This window comes from Somniosus microcephalus, chromosome 3, assembly GCF_052327205.1.
Source record: "Somniosus microcephalus isolate GS21.2 chromosome 3, FLI_Smic_1.0, whole genome shotgun sequence".
In the NCBI taxonomy this organism is placed as follows: domain Eukaryota; kingdom Metazoa; phylum Chordata; class Chondrichthyes; order Squaliformes; family Somniosidae; genus Somniosus; species Somniosus microcephalus.
This window is the reverse complement of record NC_140989.1, coordinates 84,694,642-84,711,620: the sequence shown is the minus strand read 5'-3', so window position 1 is coordinate 84,711,620 and position 16,979 is coordinate 84,694,642. Positions and strand designations below refer to the sequence as shown.

Sequence of the window (16,979 nt, the reverse complement as noted above, 5' to 3'; positions counted from 1 at the left end):
CCTCCTTCGTCTCTCCCCCTCCCCCCTCTCTACCCCCTCTCCTCCCCCTTCTTCCCCCTCCTCCCCTTCTTCCCCCATCCCCTTCTTCCCCTCCCCCTTCACCCTCTCTTCCCCCTCCCCTTTCATCTACCCCCCCCTTCTACTCCCCTCCCCTTCTTCGTCCCCCTCCCCCTTCTTCCCCCACCCCTCCCCTTCTTCCCTCCCCCTCTTCCCACTCCTCCTTCTTCCCCCCTCCCCTCTGTCCTCTACCCCGTCTCCTCCCCCTTCTTCCCCCTCCCCCTCTCCCCCTCACCTCCCCTCACTCCCCTTCCCCCCCTTCCCCCCTTCATTCCCCCCTCCCCTCTTCCCCTCCCTCTTCTCCCTCTCACCCATCCCCTTCTTCTCCCCCTCCCCTCCCCCTTCTTCCCCCCTCCCGCTTCTTCCCCCCCTCCCCTCTCCTTCCCCCACCCTCCCCCTCCTTCCTCCCCTCCCCCTTCTTCCTCCCCTCCCCCTTCTTCCCCCTCCCCTTCTTCCCCCCTCCTCCTCCCTTCTTCTCCCTCCCCTCCCCCTACCTTCCCCCTGCCCCCTCCCCCTTCTTCCTCCCCTCCTCCTCCCCCTTCTTCCCCCCTCCCCCTCCCCTTCTTACCCCCTCCCCCTTCTTCCCCCCTCCTCCCCTTCTTCCCCCCTCCCCCCTCTTCCCCCTCCCCCTCCCTCTTCTTCCCCCCTCCCCCTCCCCTACTTCGCCCTCCCCCCTTCTTCCCCCCTCCCCCTCTTCCCCCTCCCCCCTTCTTCTCCCCTCCCCCTTCTTCCCCCTCCCCCTTCTTCCCCCTCTCCCCTCCCCCTTCTTCCCCCCTCCCCCTTCATCCCCCCCTCCCCTCTCCCCTTCCCTCCCCCTCCCCTTCTTCCCCCCTCCCCCTTCTTCCCCCTCCCCCTTCTTCCCCCCCTCCCCCCTTCATCCCCCTCCCCTCTCCCCCCTTCTTCACCCCCTCCCCCTTCTTCCCCCCTCCCCCTTCTTCCCCCTCCCCTCTTCCCCCTCCCCCCTCTCCTCCCCCTTCTTCCCCCCTCCCTCCCCCTTCCTCCCCCCTCCCCTCCTCCTTCTTCCCCCCTCCCCCTTCTTCCCCGCCTCCCCTCCCCTTCTTCCCCCCTCCCCCTTCTTCCCCCACCCCTCCCCCTTCTTCCCCCTCCCCTCTCTTCCCGCCTCCCTTCATCCTCCCCTCCCCCACCCCGTTCCCACCCACCCCTTCCCCTTTCCCCCACCCCCTCCCTCTTCCCCCCCTCCCCCTCCCCCTTCATCCCCCCTCCCCCTACTTTCCCCACCCCTTTTCCCCCTCCCTTCTTCTCTTCTTCCCCCTCCCCCCCTTCTTCCCCCTCCCCCTTCTTCCCCCCCTCCTCCCCCCTTCTTCCCCCTCCCCCTTCTTTCCCCCCTCCCCCTTCTCCCCCCCTCTCCTCCCCTTCTTCCTCCCCCTTCTTGCCCCCTCCCCCTCCCCCTTCTTCCCCCCTCCCCCTTCTTCCCCCTCCCCTTCTTCCCTCCCCCTTGTTACCACCCCTCCCCCTCCCACTTCTTCCCCCTCCCCCTTCTTCCCCCCTCCCCTCTCTTCCCCACCTCCCCCTTCTTCCTCCCCTCCCCCTTCTTCCTCCCCTCCCCCTTCTTCCCCCTTCCCCTTCTTTCCCCCTCCCCCCTCCCCTTTCTTTCCCCCTCCCCCCTCCCCTTTCTTTCCCCCTCCCCCCTCCCCCTTCTTCTCCCCTGCCCCCTCCCCCTTCTTCCTCCCCTCACCTGTTCCCCCTCCCCCTCCTTACCCCCTCCCCCTTCTTCCCCCTCCCCCTCCCCTTCTTCCCCTCCCCCTCCCCTTCTTCCCCCCTCCCCTCTCCCCCTGCTTCCCCCTCCCCTTCTTCCCCCTCCCCTTCTTCCCCCTCCCCCTTCTTCCCCCTCCCCCTTCTTCCCCCCTCCCCTCCCCCTTCTTCCCCCCTCCCCCTCCCCCTTCTTCCCCCCTCCCTCTCCCCCTTCTTCCCCCCCACCCCCTTTATGCCCCCCTCCCCCTTCTTCCCCCCACCCCCTCCTCCTTCTTCCCCTTTCCTCCCCCCATTTCCTCCCCCTTTCCCCCCCTCCCCCTTTCCTCCCCTCCCCCTCCTCCCCTCCCCTCCCCCTACCCCTTTCGTCCCCCCTCCCCTTTCCATCCCCCCTCCCCCTTTCCTCCCCCCTCCCTTTCCTTCCCCTCCCCCTTTCCTCCCCCTCCCCCTTTCCTCCCCCTCCCCTTTCCTCCCCCCTCCCCCTTTCCTCCCCCTCCCCCTTTCCTACCCCCTCCCCCTTTTCTTCTCCCCTCCCTCTTTCTTCCCCCTCCTCCTTTCCTCCCCCCTCCCCCTTTCCTCCCCCTTCCCCCTCCCCCTTTCCTTCCCCCTCCCACTCCCCCTTACCTCCCCCCTCCCCCTCCCCCTTACCTCCCCCTCCCCCTCCCCCTTTCCTCCCCCTCCCCCTTTCCTCCCCCTTCCCCCTCCCCTCCCCCTTTCCTCCCCCCTCCCCCTTTCCTTCCCCCTCCTCCCCCTTTCTTTCCCTCTCCCCCTCCCCCTTACCTCCTCCCCTCCCCCCTTTCCCCTCCCCCTCCCCCTTTCCTCCCCCTCCCCCTTTTGTTTCCTCCCCCTTTCCTCCCCCCTCAACCTTTCCTCCCCCCTCCCCTCCCCCCTTTCCCCTCCCCCTCCCCCTTTCCTCCCCCTCCCCCTTTTGTTTCCTCCCCCTTTCCTCCCCCCTCCCCCTTTCCTCCCCCCTCCCCTCCCCCTTTCCTCCCCCCTCCCCCTTTCCTCGCCCCCACCCCCTTTCCTCCCCCTCCCCCTTTCCTCCCCTCTTCGCCTTTCCTCCCCTCTCCCCCTCGCCCTCCCCCTTTTCTCCCCCACCTCCACCTTTCCCCCCCTTCCCCCCAGTCGCTCTCTCTCTTCCCCCCAGTCGCTCTCTCTCTTCCCCCCAGGCGCTCTCTCTCTTCCCCCCAGTCGTTCTCTCTCTTCCCCCCAGTCGCTCTCTCTCTTCCCCCAGTCGCTCTCTCTCTCTCTTCCAACAACAACATGCCTCAAAAGACCCTCGGCACCACCGGGCACTTCAGCTAGTCTCTATATATATAAAAGGATACATCTGTCTGTCTGTCTATCTGTCTGTCTGTCCTTCGGCGCGTCTGTCCGGCTATACACTCAAAAGTTATAGAGCGTACCTACACGTGCGTTACATCAAAAGAAAGCTTACGATTCCGGAATGGTCGTAAGCGTATTTACATTTAGGCCGGACAAAAATTGCGCCCGCGGTATCCAAAAAACGTTCAAAATTCCGCTCATTAGCATCTCATTATCTGCTCATTAGCAATAGAGTGACGTCAAGGTCGACCAATCGTACGGCGGGTTCCTGGCACGTGCGGGCGGGCCCTCCTACAGTCGAGTGATGGGACGATTGACCAATTGACCAATTGACCAATCCTACGCTTCGGTGACCTGACGGTGTGGGGGGCCTTATTGTTCTGAACCGAGGTGAGTCGCCGCCATCTTGATTCCAAACTTTTCATTTCTTTTTCCCGTTTCTGCGTGTTTCTATTCAAATCTACATTTCCAGCAAAAAAAAAGTTGCTTTTAAAACACAAATTGTTTTTAAAAAAAGTTAATTAATTTGTAAATCTTTTCTGTAACATCTAGAATTTTCCTACCTTTAACCGTTTTCCCAGGCCTGTAAGCCTGGGCCTCTGTTGCCCAGCCACGCCCGAGCTAGGCACCTCCCGTCGCGCTGAACAAGCGGCTCGCGGTCTCCGCCATCTTTGTGAAGGCTGGAGGGGGCGGGCCTGAGCCGAGCATCGCCACCGCCGCCATGTTAGTAAAAGCGGGTGGGGCAGGAGTCAGCGCGCGCGACTTGAGTCCGGCCGGGCCTCACGCGGCAGGTTGCGCGGCGGCGTCTCTCTCTCTGCTCTTGAAGCCAGCTCGGGCGGGAGGCGGGGCTCGGGAGATCGGGCCTCCGGAGATTGGGGGGGGGGGCGAGCCTTGGGAGATTGGGGGGGGGCGGGGCTCGGGAGATCGGGCCTCGGGAGATCAGCGCTCGGGAGATCGGGGGGCGGGGCGCAGGGCTCGGGAGATTGGGCCTCGTGAGATCGGGCCTCGGGAGGGCGGGGCTCGGGACATCGGGGGGCGGGGCTCGGGGACTCCCCCCCTCTCCCCCTCCTCCCCCCTCTCCTCCTCTCCCCTCCCCTCCCCCCTCCCCCCCTCCCCTCCCCCTTCCCCCCTCCCCCCCTTTCTCCCCTCCCCCTCCCCCCCCTTTCCCCCCCTCCCCCAGGCAGGCACAGGAACACAGTAAGTCACAGATGCATTTCTGGAACAAATATTTCTTCACCTTCCCCATGCACAACTGGTCCAAGCATGACAGAGCAATGCAATTTTACTAAACAACTGGATTTGCCAAAGTACAAGGAGATAAAGATTGCACACATGTAGCCATAGGTGCTCCCTTCATAATCATATTGTGTACATCAACAGGAATATTCACTTCCCTGGTAGCTGTCACAGTGCCTTCATTTTAAGGCAGTCCACTGTGCCAGGTCTATTTGACCCAGAAAGGCAAGAACCTGAGCAGCTATCAATGCAGAGGAGTGTAACTTTCCAGTGAAAGAATTGGAAAGACATTTATAAACTTCGGTTCAGATACTGTGAAGCAAGTGTTTTGTTTAGATACTGGAACATAAATAATTACTGTTTCCCTTACCCAGTGCAGCTGCATAAAAAAAACGTAGCATAGCCGCATAAATACATTTTCATACAAACAATCATACTTTTTTCAATTTTCCATGCAAAATAAAATCGAGGCCAGGTGCACTAATATGTCCCTTTGTGTGTCTCTCTCTCTTTTACTCTCTCCCTAAAGTAAAAAAAGACTTGATAATAGATCTCTTGTGAAATTTAACATAAAAAAACTGCTAAAATCCATCTTCCAGTGTGTTTTCGAATCATTTGGAGAAACAAACCTCACAAATAGTTTTATAGTAAGGCACACTTTGACTTCTGCAATGAGAAAAAATTAAGAAATCTTTATATAGACAATGACTGTTTTCAAATTTTCAGTATGGCCAAAATAAAGCACCAGTCCTCTAAGCATCAGCCTCTGTTTCTGCCTGTGTATGTCTGTTGCTCTCAACAGCCACTCTATAAAATAACAAAAATAAGCATTTGAAGTAGTTTCCTTGTCAATATTTATGCCAGAAAATGTTCTAAACTCATTGCCCAGCTTGTTTTCAAATCATTTGGAGAAACAAACCTGATATTATGTTGGACTGAGAAATGATATCTTTCCACATGTTGCACTGAATCATACTAATGCTTGCTGGGAGACCACCACAATGATTCTATAAATTACTGTATAAGAGAAGTTCCCCATAAACATTAAAATTAAAACATGGTACATGTTATAAATCTCATCATTCATCAAGAAACTACTTGTGAAATAATGCTGGATGGCCAGCTAGTGGCGCCGTCCAAGGAGTATAAATACTCGGGCGTCGGCCCCAGCTTTCAGGGACATTTTGTAAGACAGGAACTAGTGAAGTACAACTAGACCTCCATGTTCTGAAACAAGTTGATTAAAGCCTTGCTTTATGCTCAAACCAAGTGCGTAGTGAGTTTTATTACATCAGTACAAAAACACTACACTTCAATCTGCACAAAAAATGTTTATTATGCCAGTCATTAGCTCTAACTAAGCGGTAGACGACACTTCCCTATTTCGCACTCTCTACCACCAAGAAGGGCAAAAGCAGTATTGCCGTGGGAACACCATCAATGCCAATTTCCTCTTCAACCACACACTATCTTGGAGATATATCAATGTTCCTTCATCCACGCTGGGTCAATATCCTACAATTCCCTCCCTAACACCCATGTGGGAGTACCACCACCACAAGGACTGCAGCAAATCTCACCAAAACTCACCACCAACTTCTAAGCCTTTTTCAATGTCTCCCAGCTCCCGCAAAATCAAATAAAAAAGCAAAGCTTAAAGTTTGGACAAAACCTAGATAAATTCTAACAGTCACTACGAACCTCCAGCTCTCAGTGGAAGGGCTGAAAAAATAAATTACTGTCATTGAAACTGAAATGTTGTGTTAATATAAAAAAACATTAGCAAGACTAAAAAGAGAAATGGTCATTCAGCCCATAAACCAGCATTTTTGACAGACCAGTCATGCACAATCTACCCTACTGCGGATTCTATATCGCCAATTTAATCTCCCAAGGAAAAGCTCTGCATAAATGCTCCCTGATCTTTTAAGGTAATCAAGCAATTTTCCAGAATATTTATCAATTCTGCATCTCTACTAGTCAACCCAGACTTGTTGCCCTCCAAAGAAAAATCTCCCCAGCCCCAGCAGCACAGGGGTCACCGTGTCCATCTCGGTCTACAGCTTTCCCTATAATGTTCATGTCTGCCCCAACTTGACTTGTTGCTCAAGTTTATTTTCTTGTAATACAATATGAAGATTTTTAAGATTAATATGCAATAATCCTATTTCTGTTGTGCAGAATTTTCTAAAGGCTGCTTAGATAATTTAATCTACTGTCGCTCACTTTAGAAGCGAATATAGTAAAGTTTTAGGATGGTAGTCAGCAGAAATAGTGGAAAAAAATGTTCATCCTTCATCAGAATGATACAAAGGCTTTCAAAGATAGAACACCTGGTGCTTCCCAAGCTTCAGTCGAGGTCAAATATGTATGAGGAAAGCAAAGTCCTTGGATTTAGAGTTGCTCGTGTTGACAGTTTACTTACACAAATACAGTGTTGTTCAAAGACCCATTTCACTTTTCTGAACATAATTAGCCTATTCAGATATCAAAACTCAATGCAATCATGTTTTCAACTTGGCAGTACTCCGAATGAGATGCCATGAAAAAGTACATTTGGAACCAAAAAGTTACAAAGAAACAAGTCCCAGCAGCACATCTGAAAAAGCCATATCCCTCCAAGAACAAGTCATAGTGCTGCAGGTACCTTTGATTTTAATAGAGCTCATGCATTTTTGCAGCTGTAGTTATTCATCATTTTTAATCAATTTTCTTTGTAAGCAATCTTGAGTGGGGCTACCATGATGTTTCAGCTGATTAATGAGGTAACTAACTGAGCCATACAGACCTTGAATAATGTACTTTATGTGGTAAACCACTGTTGTTGTTGTTGTTATTGTTACACACTGTTGTACCTATGCATGCCTCAACATGTCTCGGCTGGCTCCACCCGCAGGCCCAGGTATAAAGTTGATTGACCTGCAGCCCCCTGCCTTCTTGGAACCCAGTCAACCACGAGAGGCATGCTCTGTTCTTTGCTAATAAAAGCCTTTAGTTACTCTCCTAACTCTCCGTCTTTTATGAGTAATTGATAGCGCATCACTTTATATGTCCGGCCTAGACTAATCTCAGCTGATATCAGGTGAGTTGGTAGTACGAGTGCTACAATTGGCTTCCGTGCCCTTGCGTTACATAGAATTATACAGAATGTACAGCATAGAAACTGGCCATTCAGTCCAACTGGTCCATGCTGGTGTTTATGCTCCACGTGAGCCTCCTCCCATCCCTCTTCATCTAACCCTATCAGCAAACCTTTTATTCCTTTCTTCCTCCTGTGTTTATCTAGCTTCCCCTTAAATGCATCTATGCTATTCAACTGCTCCTTGTGGTAGCCAGTGCCACATTCTAACCACTTTCTGGTAAAGAAGTTTCTCCTGAATTCCCTATTGGATTTATTAGTGACAATCTTATAATCATTGACTGTAGTTTTGATCTCCCCCACGCGTGGAAACATCTTATCTATGTATACCCTATCGAACCCTTACATTTTCTTAAAGACTTTATCAGGTTACCCCTCAGCCTTCTCTTTTCTAGAGAAAAGAGCCTCAGCCTGTGCAGCCTTTCCTCTAAGTTTATCCTCTCAGTTCTGGTATCATCCTTGTGAATCTTTTTTGCACCTTCTCCAATGCCTCCAGATCCTGTTAGAAGACAGGAATATTAATTTAGATAAACAGTAATCTTAAAGACTTCTATCAGGTCACCCCTCAGCCTTAGGGAGAAGAAAATCATCAGGATTCTCACTCCTGATTGGGATCCAACAGCCCCTGCTGGAAGTGTGCAGGTGTGGATGTCAGTAAGAACCGAATCAGAGTCAGGCTCAATTCTGACGTTCCCCACGGTTGGAAAGCCTGCTGACATCCACTGGTTACATTAGTATTTACAGCACAGAAACAGGACTATGCCGGTGTTTATGCTCCACACAAGTCTCCTCCCACCTTACTTCATCTCACCCTATCAACATATCCTTCTATTCCTTTCTCCCTCATGTACTTCTATTATCTAGTTATCTAGATAAAGTCACGCATGAAGAATAACCAAATGCCCATGATTCCAGAAGGCACCTTATGCCCACAGAGCGATGCACGAGGAAGAGCCAGTGCCTTCAGTAGAGGAGTGGAGAAAGAAAATTGACTGAAAAAGGAGAGGAAATAAGAAAGCACTGCTGACTGAAATCAAATGGTTTTAAAAATATGGGCCTCCAAATTGCTTGGGGCATGACCCCATCAATGGCCTCCAGTGCTGACCCGCTGGTATTTGGGAGGTTAGTGCGAGGGTACCTAATTAATAAAGGGCAAGCGGGCACAAGCACCACTACGGGCACATTTCTGGCACCTGTATGCTCTATGCCCACATAAACTTTGCCATTCGCCATCTTTTGGGTTGGGGGTCGTGGGGGGGGGGGGGGACGCAGGGGGGGGGGGACCGGGAGGCGGTTGCCCAGCCATGGCCATGTTCCCCTCGAGCCCCACTGCCAGTAATGTTTTTTTTTAAACCTCTATTTTAGGGTCCAGGCTGTATAATGGATATGTGGGAGTGATTTCTAATAATGATTATGAACTGTGTGAGCTTCACTCTCAACCTCGGCTTCGTTAGAAATGTACTTCAGTTCTTTACTGTGGGTGAGTGACCCATAGCACATGCTGGATTATAAATGAAGGACAAAGCTGGGTCATCATTGTACAAAAATATATTTTTTTAATGTTTTAGTCCAGAGGGATGTGATCTGAGAGCGCATTGCATATCTTAAGCTTTATACTCAGTTTATGGTGTCAGCAAAACCCTTGATCATATTACTGCCTTGTAATCACTCCTCACTATCCATTACTTCACATAATTCAGCATATATTAGCACTGTCATTATTCAAACATAAAGTTAGCAGTTATATCAAGTTTGAAGGTCTGTGTTTTTTTTTAAATTGTTCCTGCGATGTGGGTGTTGCTGGCAAGGCCAGCATTTATTGCCCATCCTTAATTGCCCTGGAGAAGGTGGTGGTGAGGCTCCTTCTTTAATCACTGCAGTCCATGTGGTGAAGGTACTCCCACAGTGCTGTTAGGGAGGGAGTTCCAGGATTTTGTCCCAGTGACAATGAAGGAACGGTAATATATTTCCAAGTCAGGATGGTGTGTGACTTGGAGGTGGTGGTGTTCCCATGCGCCTGCTGCCCTTATCCTTCTAGGTGGTAAAGGTCGCGGGTTTGGGAGGTGCTGTCGAAGAAGCCTTGGCGAGTTGCTGCAGTGCATCTTGTAGACGGTACACACTGCAGCCACGGTGCCATCTACAAGATGCACTGCAGCAACTCGCCAAGGCTTCTTTGACAGCACCCTCCAAACTTGCGACCTCTACCACCTAGAAGGACAAGGGCAGCCACGGTGCGCCAGTGGTGCATGGAGTGAACATTTAAGGTGTTGGATGGGGTGCCAATCAAAACGGGTTGCTTTGTCCTGGATGATATCGAGCTTCTTAAGTGCTGTTGGAGTTGCATTCATCCAGGCAAGTGGAGAGTATTCCATCACACTCCTGACTTACGCCTTGTAGATGGTGGAAAGGCTTTGGGGAGTCAGAATACCAGCCTCTGACCTGCTCTTGTAGCTATAGTATTTATGTGGCTGGTCCAGTTAAGTTTCTTGTCAATGGTGACCCCCAGGATGTTGATGGTGGGGGATTCAGTGATGGTAATGCCGTTGAATGTCACAGAGCGGTAGTTAGACTTTCACTTGTTGGAGATAGCCATTGCCTGCCACTTATGTGGCAGGAATGTTACCTGCCACTTATCAGCCCAAGCCTGAATGTCATCAAGGGCTTGCTGCATGTGGGCATAGACTGCTTCCTTATCTGAGGAGTTGCGAATGGCGCTGAACACTGTGCAGTCATCAGCGAACATCCCCACGTCTGAACTTATGATGGAGGGAAGGTCATTGATGAAGCAGCTGAAGATGGTTGGGCCTTGGATACTGCCCCGATTCCCATATGAGGAACTCTTGCAGCAATGTCCTGGGGCTGTGATGATTGACCTCCAACAACCACAACCATCTTCCTTTGTGGTAGGTATGACTCCAACCAGTGGAGAGTTTTCCCCCGATTCCCATTGACTTCAGTTTTACTAGGGCTCCTTGATGCCACACTCGGTCAAATGCTGCCTTGATGTCAAGGGCAGTCACTCTCACCTCACCTCTGGAATTCAGCTCCTTTGCCCATGTTTGGACCATGGCTGTAATGAGGTCTGGGCCGAGTGGTCCTGGCGTAACCCAAACTGAGCATCAGTGAGTAGGTTACTGGTGAGTAACTGCCGCTTAATAGCACTGTCGACAACACCTTCCATCACTTTGCTGATGATTGAGAGTAGACTGATGGGCGGTAATTGGCCAGATTGGATTTGTCCTGTTTTTTGTGGACAGGACATACCTGGGCAGTTTTCCACATTGTCAGGTAGATGCCAGTGTTGTAACTGTACTGGAACAGCTTGGCTGGAGGCACGACTAGTTCTGGAGCACGAGTCTTCAGCACTGCAGCCTTTGCTGCGTCCAGTGCACTCAGCCGTTTCTTGATATCGTTTGGGATGAATCTAATTGGCTGAAGACTGGACCTCAGGAGGAGGCCGATATGGATCATCCACTCTGTACTTCTGGCTGAGGATGGTTGCAAACGCTTCAGCCTTGTCTTTTGGACTTATGTGCTGGGCTCTGCCATCATTGAGGATGGGGATGTTTCTGGAGGCTCCTCCTCCCGTTAGTTGTTTAATTGTCCACCACCATTCATGACTGGACTGCAGAGCTTTGATCTGATCCGTTGGTTGTGGGATTGCTTAGCCCTGTCTTTACCATGCTGCTTCTGCTATTTAGCATGCATGTAGTCCTGTGTTGCAGCTTCCCCAGGTTGTCATCTCATTTTTAAGTATGCCTGGTGCTGCTCCTGGCATGCTTTTCTACATTCCTCATTGGTCCCCTGGCTTGATGGTAATGGTAGAGTGAGGAATATGCCAGGCCATGAGGTTACAGATTGTGGTGGAATACAATTCTGCTGCTGCTGGTGGCCCACAGCGCCTCATGGATGTCCAGTTTTGACCTGCTACATCTGTTCTGAATCTAGCCCATTCAGCATGGCGATAATGCCACACAACACAATGGAGGGTGTTCTCAGTGTGAAGACGGGACTTCATCTCCGCAAGGACTGTGCGGTGGTCACTGCTACCAATACTGTCATGGACAGATGCATTTGCAATAGGTAGATTGGTGAGGATATCATGTAGATTTTTCCCTCGTGTTGGTTCTCTCACCACCTGCCGCAGGCCCAGTCTGGCAGTTATGTCCTTTAGGGCTCGGCCAGCTCGGTCAGTAGTGGTGCCTCCGAGCCACTCTTGGTGATGGACATTGAAGTCCCCCAACCAGAATACATTCTGTGCTTTTGCTATCCTTATTGCTTCTTCAAAGTCATATTCAACATGGAGGAGTACTGATTCATCAGCTGAGGGGGGTGGTAATCAGCAGGAGGTTTTTTTGCCCATGCTTGACCTGAATCCATGAGACTTCATGAGGTCCAGAGTCAATGTTGAGGACTCCCAGGGCCACACCCTCTCAACTGTATACCACGGTGCCGCCTCCTCTGATGGGCCTGTCCTGCCGGGAGGATAGGACATACCCAGGGATGATGATGGAGGAGTTTGGGACATTGGCTGAAAGGTATGATTCTGTGAGTATGACTATGTCAGGCTGTTACTTGACTAATCTGTGGGACAGCGCTCCCAGATGTTAGTGAGGAGGACTTTGCAGGGTCGACTGGGCTGGGTGTGCCTTTGTTGTGCCTGAAGCCAGTGCCGAGGTCAGTGCCAAGGCCAATGCTGGGTGGTCTGTCCGGTTTTATTCTTATTATTGTTTTCTGTAGCGAGTTGTTACAACTGAGTGGCTCGCTAGGCCATTTCAGAGGGCAGTTAAGAGTCAGCCACATTGCTGTGGGTCTGGAGTCACATATAGGCCAGACCAGGTAAGGATGGCAGATTTCCTTCCCCAAAGTATATTAGTGAACCAGATGGGTTTTTATGACGGTAGTTTCATGGTCACCATTACCAGTACGAGCTTTTTATTCCAGATTTATTTAATTAACTGACTCACGTCTCCGGATTATTTGCCCAGGCTCTGGATTACTAGTCCAGTAACATAACCACTATGCTACTGTACCCTTAATGATGTTGATTGAGTGGTAAATCTTGGCCTGCACACCAGGGATAACCACTATGCTATCATAACCTCAATGTATGTGTAATGAAAGAATGTACTTTAGTATGGCATTTGTTGATCCTTAGTAGAAGACCTTCATTGTACCCTACTTTGGAAACAGGTTAGAAATGTTTTCCACCATATGCAGTATTTTACTTTTGTTTTAGAAATGTTTATTTTTGCCTTTCAGATGAGGTACCAGTGAACTGAATTAGCTTGCTGTAATTGTCTCAGAGAAATTGTTCCCCAGAAAGTACGCTGGAGGAAGGAATTAGTTTCATTCCTATCAGATGCAGATTTGATTCAAGTGACCAGAACAAGAGACATGAGGCTGATCTCCTGTGTCAAAGGATTGAGATATGAGGAAAATCTGAAAAAAACTTGGCTCTCTAGTCTTAAAAGGAGTTGATTGAGGGGTATTTTATTGAGGTATGTAAGATAGCAAACCGTGGGGAAAAAAAGGTAAATTCAGAGGCAAACTAACAGCGGGACAAGATGGCAAGGGTGTAAACTAGTGAAAAGGCAAATTTAGGGGCAATGTCAGGAAGTTCTTTGTGCAAAGTGTGATAAATCTTGGAACAGGCTTCCAGGTAGGATAGTAGAGGCAAAAGAGGAGTTATTTCGGAGATTGATGGATGCTGTGCTGAGGAGGACTGCACGTTTTACTGGAGGAGTGAGCTGAGATGCTGGAATGTCTTCCTCATCCCCATATTTATAACAGCTTCCTGTGGAATTATCTTTTCTTTCAAAAACATTCCCAAACTCACTGGAAATTTGGTGAACTTAAAACAAAAACATCAAGATATATAGATATTTTATTGTTAATATCCCTTGATAACTGCCTGTTATTGCATGTTAGATATTAATATAATAACAATAGCATTATGGAAAATAAAGTTGAAGTCTGTGGACTTGCATTATTTTAATTTTTAATTCATTTAATTTTATTCTGTTTTTGTAAATAACAGTTGGGTGTTACAGAATGATGCTTTGGAGAATATTGAAGAAAATACCTTTGTCAATCTACCCAATCTTAATGAAATGTAAGTAAATGCATCTCGTAACCAGCTTTCATTTGAGAACAAAAAAAATACTGTATTTGCTTGAAGCTGTTTTCATCGCTACCATCAGTGTAAAGTTTGTTTGTGTTAGCGTCTATTTGTGTAAAGTGTACAAGGCGAACAGCTTGTGTTGTAGAGAAATACTGAAGAACTCAAACATATGGGCCGTGCATGTTGAATACGTACAAACAGATATCTTCACCATTATAGGATCGTGTCATCATAAAATAGCCGAATCTGTGCAGTATCATTTTTCTATCAGAAGATATTCAATACGAGTATGTTACAAGGCAGCAGTGAATCATGGTTTTAAATTACATAAACGGTGAAAGCCAAGCCAAAGCAGTTAATGAATGAAACCTGAACATAGGAATATGTTTCTGTCTCTCATGTCATAAACATGGAATTAATGGGGAGAAATTAGTCTTTGCCGAAAGTGCAAAATGGGTGATAGAGAATCAGCAGCCCGCTTTACACTGTACCCGGTGTAAACTTCAATGGAGAAGAAAATCGGGCAGGGCGTAAAACGGCTGCCCATTCACTATCACCCATTGTGCACTATGACCGAAGACCAATTTCACTCCCATATCATTTGTACTGGGTTATTTCTGTGCCTGTGCTATTTCTCTTCCAGCACTGCCAGCCTCAAAGAAGTTTTGTTCCTCTCTGTCTTGATTTTCCTTCACCTCTGCCATTCTGTTCATACTATTTTTCTGCCCGGAAAACTGGTGCAATGAGCACCAATTTCTACTCTGATTCATGTCTAAACCTAGACAGCAAATTGTTGGCTAGCTATTCATCCTTTGGAAGCAATGTAGCCACATTCCATCCTGTCCTTACCTGGAATCCACAAGCATGCACCTTTTAGCACAGATCACAAGCCAGTTCAGAAACCCTGTCCAATTTTCCCCTTTCTAACCCAGGAGTGCTGAGGGCCTTTGTAGTACTATTATTACCATCCGGCTGAGTTGAACTAGTCCTGCCTCAACTGGGGATCAGCCCTGAAGCTCCTGTTGTGTATGTACCCATGCGGCCATCAAAAAAAATAAGTTAATTTAATCTCTGTGCAGGATTTGAGAGTGAGAGCAGAAGAACCGGAAGTTCTGGACATTTTGGAGACACTGTTATTTGTCTTTCTCACCTGTTGTCTTATTAATGTTTTGCTTTTAATAACAAAGTTCTTTTCTGTTTTGTGATGAACAGCTGTTGAAAAGAAATGAGCTGCAACATGCAGAATGTGTTTTGTAGGTTTCAGGTCAACAACTTTCATTATCAAGTGATTGATCTCAGCTGCAGGCAGTCTGTTTTGGCTATAACATAGATTGCAACATTACATATTTAGAGTTCTCTATCTCCACATTTAGTGACAACTTCAGTTATAGTTGGTTAGTTTTCGAAAATGACTTGCTGTATTTTATCCCTCAGTGCATTGAAGAAAATGCTTTTATTCTATCCACAAACATTATTTTCTCACATATTTCTTGGTATTACTTGCCTTGTGTTTTTACGTGTCATATCTTTTTTCCCTAGCCACGCAATTTTCATTGTGCAGGAGCATTTTTGCAGTACATTAATGCACTAATTGTGCTGCTATCGGCTACTTTTTCTCATGTGTTACAATTTTCCCTACCATTCTCATGGTAACAATCCGTGTGATCTTTTTTAAAGCTATTGGAACTAGGTTTTACGAGTGTCTGAAGTATGAAGAGAAAGCTTACAGTGCTGAATTACAGATACAGCAGTTTTAGCTCTTTGATGAAATGCAGAGGCAATATAGGGAAAGCAAGCATCAAAGGATCAAATGCAATCTGGAATCTGTTAGTAAGTGTGCACTCATTTTAGTAAATATTTCAACTATTTGGCTCTCTCATAACAAATGCAATACAAGAGTGAGGTTTTTATTTTCACATTGCATACCTCCACTGCTATTTTGTTTTGGGGGTATGTTTACTGACTTCTGTGAACATCTTGTACTTTCTCTGGGTTGTAGAGAAGGTATTGTTGAACAACAGTGCTGCTGGTGAAAGTCAAATCTGATCCTATCTATTCAAGATTCCCGTTCAGGCCCAAAATTATTCAGGCACGTTAAGTATCTGGATCGCACATGGAGAGACTTGGCAAATGGCAGGTTCAACTTGGACATTAATCAAGAAAGTAAATTTAATATCCCACAGCATCACGAACAAAATGATAAGCTGCTGTAAGAGATCGGGGTAGAGTTTCCGCTTTGGGCGTAATCAGCGAAACTGCTGCAAATTGCACCCAAAATTGCACTAGTTTTGAAAAGTGCTTTTTTTTGAGTTTCCGCTCAAACTCATTTGCATATCACCAAACCCAAAATCTGCCTTGAATCAGCGCAATCGGACATCGTTTTAAAACGTAATTTAAAAAAAAATTGCTTTAAAAATATTCGCTGATATATTTAAGTGATAACCAGGTGCAGTTTGGTTAATACGGCTGAAAATGGGTTTCTCACAAAAGAATAAGCATTTTTAATCAGTGTCAATCCACCACCTGTGAGTAACCTGATTTAAAATTACTGAAAGTTCCTTTAAAAAAGATACAGAACCATTATTAGTTATAACGGGTTACAATAGTCAGTTTCTTAGTAAATTTTTAAAAAATTACATTCAAAAGCTTTTAAAACATGTCTGTTGGTGTCCTTGAGCCCCAAAGAACCAGTTTAATTTTGGAGCCTCATCAAAGGTCTCCAAATGAGTGCAATTAGCAGAAACTCCCAATGGTGATTAATTCACCCTGGGGGTGTGGCCAGTTTTGTGAGAGGTGCCGGCTTCTAGTGGATGTTTTGAAAACTAGTGCAAAAGATCGCAGATACTTGAGTTGCGCTGAACATAATTCGTGCTTAAAATTCCTTTTCATCGGTTACGCCAATTTTGGCCCAATTACGTCGAAAAAACCAGCGCAACCGAGTGGAAACTCCAAGCCAATATGTCTACTTTGTTGCTTATCTGATTTGTGTTTGCCTGATGAATGCTGGCTAAATTATTTTCATCGCTGCCCATATGGGACTGTGAGTTAGAATGGATGGCTCTGATAGTACAGTAAACCAAGGAAATGTGCTTATTTACAAAGTATTAGTTACCATACAATGAGCCGGATTTTCTGACCCCCACGAGGTGTGTATGCACCCATCGGGGCCACGCAAGTGCCAGTTTCAGGCATGTGAAGCGCATGCGCTGAAACTCGGCACTTGTGATCTGTCAAGAATTCTCTTGACAGATCATCTGCATGCCCAAGAAAAGTGCCTCTGCGGGTGGAGAGTTGTGCACAACTTCTGCCCATTGAAAGCCTGTCAAATTCTTATGCCTGGTAAAAGCAGGTGTAAGGCCTGCTTTTACCAGCATAAGGGGGAGAAAT

At 48.1% G+C, this 16,979-nt stretch overlaps 1 protein-coding gene across 1 annotated transcript in view; it reads left to right on the top strand.

Moving 5' to 3' along the window:
* The window catches only part of LOC147121189 (follicle-stimulating hormone receptor-like), a 330,885-nt gene that overhangs the window by 188,110 nt on the left and 125,796 nt on the right, over positions 1-16,979 (top strand). The window contains exon 3 of the mRNA XM_085981306.1: positions 13,509-13,583. Within this exon, the coding sequence (XP_085837432.1) occupies positions 13,509-13,583 (75 nt within the window). The remainder of the gene's footprint in view (positions 1-13,508; positions 13,584-16,979) is intronic.